The sequence below is a fragment of the Atta colombica genome, unplaced genomic scaffold, assembly GCF_001594045.1.
Source record: "Atta colombica isolate Treedump-2 unplaced genomic scaffold, Acol1.0 scaffold136, whole genome shotgun sequence".
NCBI classification, from domain to species: domain Eukaryota; kingdom Metazoa; phylum Arthropoda; class Insecta; order Hymenoptera; family Formicidae; genus Atta; species Atta colombica.
Window position 1 is genome coordinate 863,050 of NW_017259224.1, and position 11,516 is coordinate 874,565.

At 42.5% G+C, this 11,516-nt stretch overlaps 1 protein-coding gene across 1 annotated transcript; it reads right to left on the bottom strand.

The window, feature by feature from the left end:
* Window positions 1-767: 767 nt before the first annotated feature.
* On the bottom strand, window positions 768-7,518 carry LOC108684586 (homeobox protein goosecoid). Its single transcript, XM_018188980.1, has 3 exons — window positions 6,984-7,518; window positions 4,625-4,914; window positions 768-1,060 (listed from the first exon to the last, which is right to left on the bottom strand). The coding sequence occupies exons 1-3, from the start codon at window positions 7,516-7,518 to the stop codon at window positions 839-841; spliced, it is 1,047 nt and encodes a 348-aa protein (XP_018044469.1). The 3' UTR covers window positions 768-838.
* Window positions 7,519-11,516: the final 3,998 nt, after the last annotated feature.

The window sequence follows — 11,516 nt, forward strand, 5'->3', positions numbered from 1 at the left end:
TGAATCAAGGAATAAACGTGTATTTCGCAGTAATAACAAACTAACTACGTGGGATGAAGAGAAGCGCGGACGAAATTAATTTTATGTAATTAATTTTATTCTTAACGTCATTGAGATAATCAGAATTGAAGCAAAAAGAAATTTGATGACGACTCAGTTAACATCAATCGGCAATCTACGAATACATTTGGATATATACTCTAATATAAATTTTTTGGAATGGAATTTCACTCTAGACAGTGAAAATTGAGTCTTTCCAATCTGGAAAAAGAGTAGCTCAATTTTTATTTTTAAGAGTGAGATTTCATTTTTTAGAATGAGATTCTCTAAAAGTTTTAGACAGTATATACATGCAACGCTATAATATGCATCTTGCGTATATAAATATCATCATAATATCGTCATAAAGTTAGGCAATAAAATTCTTATTTCTTCAATGTACTGTAAAAAGAAGATTCTTTCGCAAATGCGTCGAAATGCCTGTTCTACAATAGAATCACAAGTCGTAAGTCGTAAGAAATTGGCTAATCACAGTTGAATGCGACAAAATAATCAACTACGATTGATTAATTTCTTACAACTTACATCTTGCAGTAGAACAGAGGGGACCAGACGATAGACACATCGTACTTTGTGCTTCGATGCAATAATTTATTTCGGTATTGTACACATTCATCGTTAGTCATATTTACAATGGTATTTACAACATAGTCACGTATGTACATGCCCATACACATTGTCGATAAGAGCGTGAAAGCACCGGGCCATCTTCCGTCGTCCTCAATCTCTTCGATTTACCGGGCGAGACTCATCGTGTCTCGTCATCGTTACAGCCGCACTACGCTACCTCGAGATCGGAGCTGTCCGTGTCCTGCTCGAGCTTCTGCTGATGCTGCTGCTGCTGCTGTCTACTCAGACCCAGACGATCGCCTACCATCACCGTCGCCGCAGTGCCGCCGTCATCGGTACGCTGACGCTGCTCCAATTGCAGCTTCCGGATGCGGTCCTGTTCCTCCCGCTTCTGCTTCCGCCACTTGGCGCGACGATTCTTAAACCATACCTGAAATGAATTTTTTTTAATTCAACGTAACGTTCAGAGGGACTCGTGTAAATAATCATTCATTCGACACAACAAAAATTGAGCACTGATTGAGAGAAATGATTTTGTTATAGGAACAAATCAAGGGAAAGCAAATATTTGTTTAAAAAATGATCGATTTGATTGCAAATTAATTCATCAATGTAACAAATAATCAATAATATCACTAGCAAATAACAGACTCATATATGTATATAAAAGTCGCAGACGATTGCAAGATGTCAAATCGTAAGAAATTGACCAATTCTAGTCAAGTATTCTCCCTACATTAGACTATGCTTGGTCAGTTTTCTATGACTTAAGACTTCACGAACTCTATGTAAAGCCTAAAATTTGTCCAAAAGATAGATTAGATTCTATTAAATTGAATTAATCTATATAATTTGCTTCTGTTATTAATAATTGATTGGTATAGCAAACTAGCGGCAATCATAATAATAAAATTTGTTGTCACATATTTATCGATCACTGGTTAAAGATACTGGTGGCTTGTTAAATTAACAAAATCCTTTCTCTCAGTGAGCGATTCTTTTTTGGATAATTAAAAATGCATTACTGGTTTTCACTTTTCTTATAGGCATAGATAATATCTATAGATATATCTTTAAACTACAATATAAATTGAATATTGAGAGGAACTTGTTATTTATATTGTTTAATTTCAATCATAATAACAAGAGCATTCTAGGAAGTGCATAAAATCAAATTGCTTGAAGCAACATTATCAAATGAAGGATTAAATAGGATTTATTTTGCTCGCGAATAAAAGCGTCAGATTGGTGTAAAAGGTTTGCCCTTTTTCATCAAAAGCCTTGCAAAAAAGTTAAAAACTTCTTTAAAAAGAGAGTATATACTAAAGTCCGTGATAGTTTTGCTTCGATTTTGCAAGTGACAATAACGAATAAAGTTTATTTTTGTAGCCGTAATTAAAAATACAAATTAAAAATACTCAAAAGTATATAAATAAAGTATAATATAATTACAGCTTTTCTAAAGATGAAGGCATGATGCTACCGATTTTTAGTTATATGCAATTAAATAAATTAAAACGAACATTTGCCGGAGCCAATTGAATAATATTTGAAAAATATAATATTTTTTAAATCGTGATTACACAAAATATATCAACGCTACGAAATATTACTTAACGAAGTAAGAAAAAACGCGTGAGAGACATCAAACGATTCCCGTCGCACTCGCGGGAGTTGCATTTGTCCCTCACGCCTGTCTGAATCAATCCGAATGAAAACCGACAATCAATATTCAATCCCCTACTCGCTCGTTCGTTTTGCTGCATTAGCTATTGTAATAGCTTAACCCTCGTTCACTTTGAAGAGTTCTCTCAGATTAAGGACGATGAATGCCAGTTTACTCCTCTCTGAGATGTAAAATTAAATCTGTCACGTTGATTGCGTTTCACGTGAGCCAAGGTGTCTCGTGTCCTGTCAGCGGAAATTTTAATGACAACAGTGTCATGCGTACTAAATTGATCAGAGAGTTGTATGCCGATGTGTATTCTGAATAAAGTGTGGGTGTACCGATAGTTTCCGAGTTGTTGTTTTTTCCGTGTAGATTCTCGGATCCGTCGAGTCGACGCGATCTTGGAAGCACACAAAACAGTACCTTAAGTTTCTCACCCCCTTCTCCTCCTTCCGGGTCGACCCGTTCCTAGCTCTTTCTTTGTCCTCTCCTGTGCTCCCTCCATCGGACACACCAAGAGTCGCTATTCTACTAATTCTGTGCAAACACCGTGGACTCTCTCTCCAAGAGGCGGCCCCAGGTACCAGACACGCAGGTATATGTTGTTCCCGTCTTTAAACAATTCTCGAGACTCGAGGGACTTTTCTTTGGCAAAGCCGACGCGACGCGGGTGGTCCCGCGAGTGTCAATGATTCTCAAAGTCCATGATTGCTCGACGGAATCATCGTTAACCCTGGATTCTCCGTTGGACAATTTTACGCAATTATCCGTTCACAATTCCATTCTCGCAGCTCCGGTGTTTTAAAACTATTGAGGTAACATCAATCGGCTATTAAATCAGTAAAATTTTAATCGATGGTAAGCTTTACATTTAGATTAACCGTTTAGACCAATTAGATACAGGAACAAAAATTTATACAATTTTAATTAGATACAATTCAATTGAGTATTGAAAGTCGACTTTAACATGCGTTATTTATATTTTGAGGAATCATCAATCTAAAAGAAAGGCTCTTTGTTGAATTGAAACATTACAGATAAAATGAATGTGTTGAAATATACAAAACGGTGTGTATATAAAAGGATACTATTTTCAGTCACGGGGTTACGCTGTGTAAAAATCACAGAAATCACAATATGTCGCTTACCGTCAGATTGAGAAGCTAGATCGTTAATTACTGGAAAAATAACGCTCGATCGGCGACACAATGAACTTGGTGAAAGGTAAATTTATACGAAATTAACGTGATGCGAAAACGCGTTCTCTTTCCCCCCCCCCCTCTCTCTCTCTCTCTCTCTCTCTCTCTCTCTCTCTTGTCTGCAGAGAGTACACCACTTTAGAGATTATAAATTGTACGATACGCACTATCCAATACACGTGCGCATAGCGCGTGTGCGAACGAGAGCGCGCGAGCGTATGTATAATTGAAGTAAACACATTATCGCTAAAGCTTTTAATCTAGCATGCAACTTGTTAGCTCAAGTCGACCGAGGCTCCGATAAATACCCACCGCGGTAAATTTTAATGACCGCGTTAAAATATTATGGGCTTTTATGCATTAGGACGACAAACACAGACCGTTCCATCCCACTCAGGAACGGCGCGGCGGCGGCGGCGGCGGCGGCGTGAGCGCGTAGTTTGCCGACATTACATTACAAATTGTGCGTACCGGACCCGGGCCATCCGGACGGTCAATGTTTGTCGATCCGAAATTCAATATTCCGTTCACGGCTCGAGAAAGTAATTTGTCATCGGCAAGCGGCTTTAAGCCTGCCGCTGTAGCTTCACCGACTCTTGCTCAGAAACGGTAGCGAGTCTCTCGTCTTTCGAAAAAAATGATCACGAACTAATGAGAGCCCATAATTGTCAATGCATACTTTTTTCCACGCTATTCTGTTCCTTATCACATCACTATTTCGTTAAATGCTTCGCGGTTGATTTCGTTTCATAATTAATGCAAAGAAGGGAGTGTCCTCGATTATGATTTTAATAACTAGACCTAACTCTCGCGTTAATTTGAGTGTATAATTTTCCGAAATCAATTTAACTAAGATGATTGTAACAGTATAACAGGATAACTAATTGCGAGTATTAATTATAACGTTACGTAATCAATTCTAGATTCGTCGAAGGAATCACCATTAACCTTTACAGGATGAGAAAGCCATTATAGTTGAAGCAGTCTCATATTTGAAGAAATACAAGAAATACAAAATGAATTATAACAAATTTTCAAGAAAAAGCTAAGATTAAAACAACAGACTCCCGCCTCTAAAGATTAAGATGGAAAATTCAAGATAATAGAAGTGTAAAATTCGACTGACCTCGATCCTTTCTTCCTTGAGGTCGACTTGGAGAGCGAGCTGTTCTCGCAGGAGTACATCAGGATAATGAGTCTTGTCGAAGGTAGCCTCCAATTGTTCCAATTGCTCCTCCGTGAAGATCGTTCGATGGCGACGTTTTCTTTTCGCCATTGGACCCATTCCCGGATTGTTGGGATTTATCTGGTAGGGATGACCGGCGTGATAAAAAGCCGGCTGTCCGTGAAGAGAAACGCCGGCGGCGGCCATCGCTGCCACGTATCCTCCGGGATACAGTCCCGGATATGCCGCGGCTGAAATCCGGAAATGATAGAAGAATATGATAAAATTTGCGCCACTTTACTTTGAAACTCGCTATCCGAGTTCTCGGATAGATCCTACACGTTGCGAAATGACAATAAAGATTATCCGTGCAGTCGCCATGCCATTTGAACTTTGTGCCGCATTAAAAATTCAAACGTCCATTCTCGCGTTGGCGATTATAACATTTAGGGGAGCCCTGAAATCGATTGTGCGACGAGCGATAATTATAACAATCGCGGTAATTCGGGCACTAAATCGACGCGATTGACAAAAGGATTACATGATCCTTTGCGGTGACGAATCGGCAGTTTCAACGTTCTCTCGAATCGAGAATTAACGCGATGGAAGAACGTTGCTGTCGGAAATCGACGCGATACTACAAATTCGCAGACCCCATTCACGCTGTTCGGGATAAAGAGGTCGCTCGGCACCCCCGTCCCGGGGGACGTTTTACTTTAAAATCTCGAAGAAAGCTGCTTAAACGCGACGTTGCGTATGAAAATGCGGGGACGGTAAAAATTTCTGCTTTTACCCAGCACCGCGGGTTTCTCCTTCACACCCATTCTCTCGCGTTCGCATGCTTCCTTTTCACGTTCTCCGTCTTCTAGCGGGATTGCGGAAGGAGCTAGATCGTTCATGCATGATCGAAACGGATTGCGGATTTCATCTCGCGTATCCCCAATGCGAGAGAACGCAAGTTACCTTGAAGGAAAAATACCTAAAGCCCCCTGCGGGCATGAAAGAAATTTTGGCGCGTTTTGCACTGGCTCTCTTAGGATTTCACGCGAGGTCTTACATATTTGTATTGTAAAGTGTTAAACGTCTCTATGTTGAACGAAATACGTTTACCGATCTACAGAAAATTGACGAAATGCAAACGAATTAGATTCTTTGCGTTGTAGAGAGAAGCGAGTTACGTGAGATGAAAAATATAATCCGCAGAAAATATGAGATTATAACGTCGATGAAAAGAAAAATATGAACTGAAGTTCCATAACATTTAATTATTTATTCGCGTTTCGTGTAACAATGAGTTCAAAATTAAAGACACTAATTATGACATACTGATTTAGAACAGAAAATCGCATGAAATATAGGATGCATTGACAATAAAATTTAATTCGACGTTCAAAATACGTTTAAAATAATAATCTCACTATCGTGTTAGAATAAAAATATCATGGCATGAACTAGTAGAAACATAGTCAACAAAATATAATCGGACAAAACGAAACGAATGAAATTTTTCGTACGAAATAGAGTCGAATAATCTCTGATTTCATTCGGATATGCGCTTTAACACTTTACAACTCGTCAAATTTTGTTCTCTCATTTCAAAGTTAATAAACGATTTTTTTCAATTTTCTATATCGGAGAAATAATTTACTAATTTACAGAATACAAAAGAATGTGGAGATTGGGCTCTTTCGCAGAATTTTCGATTTTTCATAAAATTGCTGCAAAATTGATGGCCGGCATTCTAAACATTATCGACATTCTCATTCGTATTGCAAAAAAGATTGCAAAAAACGATATATTGCCTCGATATCACTTGATAAAACTGTAATCGGAATAAATGCAATTAACATTTCCAGTGGTACGCATAAATTAATTGTTCGACCTCGCGTAATTGTTCAACACGAGCGATTTCAAACGCTTCATTTGCCCGAGCGCGTTATTATTTCTATCGGTTTCTCGACACAGTTTGGAAACTCCATTTATCATCAACTTGTCGTACGTACAAGTTTAATATAATCCAACAATACGAACTTAATTCGATAACGTGACGATTATATTAATTGAGTTCCATTTAAGTTACGATTATAAACAGTAAAAGACGTGCTTATAGGATTCCAGATACTTCAATAGAGTTAATTATAATTTCATGCATACGAGAACTCGAATGACAAGAGCTCAGAGTCTCAAAATATAAGAGGCGTTCGGAGAAGAAAGTCTAAAGGATTAGGCTCGTCTTTTAAACGACGCGGTTCCTTTGACAGATTTTCAGCCGAAAAGAAGAGTCACGCCGATCCACGGAGGGCGGTGTATTATTACCCACCGAGAAAATCCGCCGAGGTGAACGCCAAGTGATGCAGCTGCTGTTGTAACGGATGCATCGTCGCGGTGGTGCGGCCGGCGACCGAATCGATCGTCTCCGGCGTCTGGATCACGGATGCGGCGATGGTAGTGGTGCTCGTGGGTGCAACGATGTTGCCGATCGGCCTCGGCGCCAGGATGCTATCGATGGTGAAGAGTGAGGTGGGAGATGACATGGTGGAGGCGGAGGTGCCAGTCGCGGGTCGCGAGGGGACGACCGGTTCGCGAATGCCGTGACGGTGCCGTGACATCGTCTCCTCCGTGCCGATTGGACTCCTGGCGAACGTGCGTTCATGCGCGGCATCGGCGCCCGTCTCGTTCTGATTGTTGCGTCTTGTCACCACCGATATGTGGTTCTGCGCGTCCGGCGAATAGCTGTATAGATAGCTATGGCCATAGCCGGATATCCCGGGACCATCCGAGTGCAGCGGACTCGACGGCTCTGTCATGGGCGAGCGTGATCTTGGTGAGTCGCTCGCATAAGTGCTCTCTACCATGTTACGTAACGAGGGATACAAGCCCGCGGATGTACAGATGGTATCGGCGTTACCGGATCTCGGAAGCGAGATGCGCGTCGAGCGAGTCTCCGGACCCAGGATGTCAAGACGAAGGATACGAGCTCGTTCTATCCTCGTCCTCCGGCGACGTTACGTTCTCGCTCGCATCGTAAGACGAAGATATCCGGTGTGGATCGCGTTTCCGACTTTCTCGCGAATTTTAAGCACCGCGCGGTGAACTTCGGTCAATGGGATCTTTTTTTTTTCTTTCTTTCTTTCCTTTATAACCGGATGAGATGAATCCGCACGATCTTGTCCCGTAGAGATAGAAGGCTCCCGCCTCGCAGACAATCGCTCACCGATGTCGAGTCATCGGCGCTCAACATCGAGACGGAAGAGATGAGACGAGTCGTGTCGCGAGACGGGAAAGGCGCGAATCCAATCTCTCCTCCACGGGGAGATCCGTGCTCGAGATCTACCCCCCCGCTCGCTTGCTCTGTTGGTGTCCGCACTTTATCCACTTCGGACCGGAACGGTTGAGCCGCCGTCGGCGTCGGCGTCGGCGTCGGTCGCAGGCAGGGGCGCCTACCGTCGCGCGTCGCGGACACGAAGTGACATCTCCCCGATAAAGGATATACGTGGACTAGCCATAACGGTGGCCGCCGCGATGCCGCGTGGACACGGTGCGCGCTACCTTTCTACCCTACCCGTGCCGTACCTCGCGCACAACCGACAAAGCCACCCCCGTGGGTTCCCGTGAGCCGCGCCAGCCGCGTCGGTGGCGGACAGAGAGACACCCTCGGGTGCCACATCGGGTTGGCGTGCGTTGTCCGCGATCGGGGCGTGGTCCTATCTGACTCCGACCACTTTTCCACCACCCGGTCGCACGGCTCTCTCACCGCGATACCTCTCTCGCATCCCCTTCCCATTCACGTTACGAAACGCGGCCGCGAGGGAGGACGAGACAGGACGAAGCGGAGGGCCGACGATGACGACGACGACAACGAGGTTCAGCTCTCGCGCGGAGGGTGCGATCACGTCGCGTCACGTCGCGTCGCGACGCTCACGGGTGGGGGGGATCGCACCCCTTTCGGATGCCGCGCTGCGGCAACAGACACACGCGAGGCAAACGCACGAGCCTGTGTCGCGAGAGCCGAGAGGGTGGTCGCGAAATAACCCTCTGATGTAGAAAGAGAAAGAGAGAAAGCATCGCGGAAGCGAACGACATATTTGTCGATGCATATTACGAAGGTTACCGAATTCCTCTCGCCTCTCGTCGCCTCCTGTCGCTCGACCATGCGATCGAATCGAACAGCTTATTTTTGCAAACTGCCTTTTTGTAAATCTGTACTTTTTGATAATGGAGACGAGTTGGAAAGTATTCTAATGACTTCAGCATGTAATTTTCATTTATAAAACAAATATATATTTAAAACGATATTTTTCGAAAGACCCTCTTTTTACAATTGTAATTCGACTTTAGATGTTTGTCAATATTTGTTTTATTAATTACTGATTATATGCTGCTCATTTAAGAAGCAGTATCGCGACGCAGCATTGCACAAAAGAAGATTATCTAAATCTGACTTTTTGCTCTCAACATGAACATAACGAGTTGAAAATCCCAGTTTCTAATTCTAATTATAATAGAGTGTTTTGATGAATGAATTTTATGAGATACTTTCTGTAAAGCACTCCTATTACTTTAAAGCTAATACCAATAATAAAATCATTGAGAAGGATTATTGTAAAAACTCGTCAATCTTCCAATCTTGTATATTCTTTTTGCAATTCGCAGAGATCAAATAAAAATTTTATTAAAAAGGGAAAGAATCAGAAACATGTATCAATAAAAGAATTTGTCATTTTTTTGTCAAACAAAGTTTGAAACAAAATTTTAACGAAATCGAAGCAAATTTATCATTGGATTTCAATATACTCACTTTTTTTCATTTAGAGAGAAATTTTTCCATTTCTTTTCCGAAAAAAATTTTGATTTTTAAATTTTTATTTGGTTAAAAGCTTGATCTTTTACATCTTTTACATCTTTATTTATTTATTTATTTTTATTCTTTTCAAGTTTCATTTGCAAACAGTTCTGCTTTTTCATAACTACTCAAAAATGACGTAGATATTTTTGCAAGTTTTTTCAAATTCAGCAGAGAACTTATCATCAGATAATTAAGATCGCAGATGTTGAAATTATACATGTTTATGTACTAATATTAATTTATTTCTTTATAATTTCATTGATCATACAATTATAACAAAATACTCTTCTGTCAGACATTCAGTTATTATCATCCCTTTAAATATGTCATTCTTCCTAACGCGCAGCTTGTATTCAGAACAATAACTGCTAATCTTAGGTGAGATTAGACATTTGCGACCAGTAATCTTAAATAATCGATCTGTCGACGTTATGGGATCAAATAGCGATCGCAAACGCCAATACGAACACGATGAATCCCACGCGGAAACTCAGGCGTCGGTAGATCTGGATTATGGCGGTTGCGCGTTGCCAAAGAGAGACAGAGACACAGAAAGAGAGAGAGAAAGAGAGAGAGAGAGAGAGGAAAAGGAGAGAGAACTATACCTATCTAGCGAATCCGTGTGGATCCGTTCAATTATTCAAATCCCAGCCAATGCATCCGTATTAATAACATAAAACCGTTGTAATGTGTATTGACTGTCGTCCCCTCTCCCCTTCGCTCCACCTTCAGCGAGAGGGTACAAGGGGGTATCGCAATACATGCGGAGAATCGAGCGTGAAAAGCGCTTTCTCTCCCCTCCTCCCCCCCACCCCTCTGTCTTTCTTTTTCTGAAACGCGTACGACCTCGAATATTGTAAAACATAGGTACCCCGCGCGCGCGGCCACCCGTGTCTACCCCTAGCCCCTCCTTTCGATAAACCCCTCCCGGCCGAGGTATCGGCCTCCCTGATGCTGCGGTCCGCTCGGGCGCAGCGAGATCTATGTTGGAGCTTAATCCTAATCCGTACGTTAATCGTACGCCCGATCCGACGAACCGGATCCCACATTCTGCGCGATTCGTGTACGCGTATTATGCCCATCTATCTGCCTGTCTACCTACTTACCTACCTACCTACCTATCTACCGGTTTAGGCCGTTGTTGGAACTAGGAGATGGCAGCTTGTCGCGTTCGCGCGAGGATCCGCGAAGAGAATTCTTGAGAAAGAGGGCCTCTCTCGCCACCCTTCTCGTAGTGGACCGGCCATTGTTCGCCAGTACGTCGTGAATTTTATTATAGACGAACTGGGAACCGGCCATCGCTAATATATCTCTTGATCTGCCGATGATCTTTTTGCGATTGTTCGATTCACGCCGAATGAACTGTTCCCCCGAAAACATGTAAACGATGAAACGGTGTAGAGAACTGGACGAGTTTACAATTTCGAAATTGGTATTACGAATCTGGCATCGAATCTGGCATATCATGAATTATAAATGAGACGTCTCTCTTCCTCGGAGAAAGGAGAGGTAACGAAGTTAAATAAATTTACTTTGATCGCACGTCCGTCGGGAGGGACGGAACGTGTACGACGTAAGTCGCGGCCGTCTTGAATACGCAATGAATCTTTTAATTGAGTGGGCGCGAAAGGAAAGGAGATGTAAATTGAAAGAGAGATGCAAAGTAAGAATATCGCATCCTCCTCGTATTATAATACGCATATGTCGTTCGCTTAGCAATTCACACGAATCCTTCGTCGACGGCATCGAGGTCATCTCCCTCTCCCTCTCCCTCTCTCTCTTTCTCTTCCTCTTTATCTCTTTTCTCTCTCTTCTCTCTCATTCTTCCTCTCGGGCAAAACCTCTCTCGGTTTAAGGAGCGTTGCCGGCGGGGCGGCTTCCACGAAAAAGATTACAATTTTCCCCAGCAATCACGGGGGGATGAATCCTCGGCGCTAATGCAGCGACAATACAGATGTTTTCGCATCTAAGCGGCGTGCTAAGTGGATCTCGCCCGTTCCCCCTCCC

Bases quoted from the DNA above. Each gene is read 5' to 3' on its own strand.
- LOC108684586 (XM_018188980.1), bottom strand. From the start codon at position 7,518: ATGGTAGAGAGCACTTATGCGAGCGACTCACCAAGATCACGCTCGCCC. The intron at 4,915-6,983 runs GTGGGTAATAAT...TCCGGATTTCAG, and splicing joins CACCTCGGCGGATTTTCTCG to CCGCGGCATATCCGGGACTG. The intron at 1,061-4,624 runs GTCAGTCGAATT...AATTCATTTCAG, and splicing joins TCAAGGAAGAAAGGATCGAG to GTATGGTTTAAGAATCGTCG.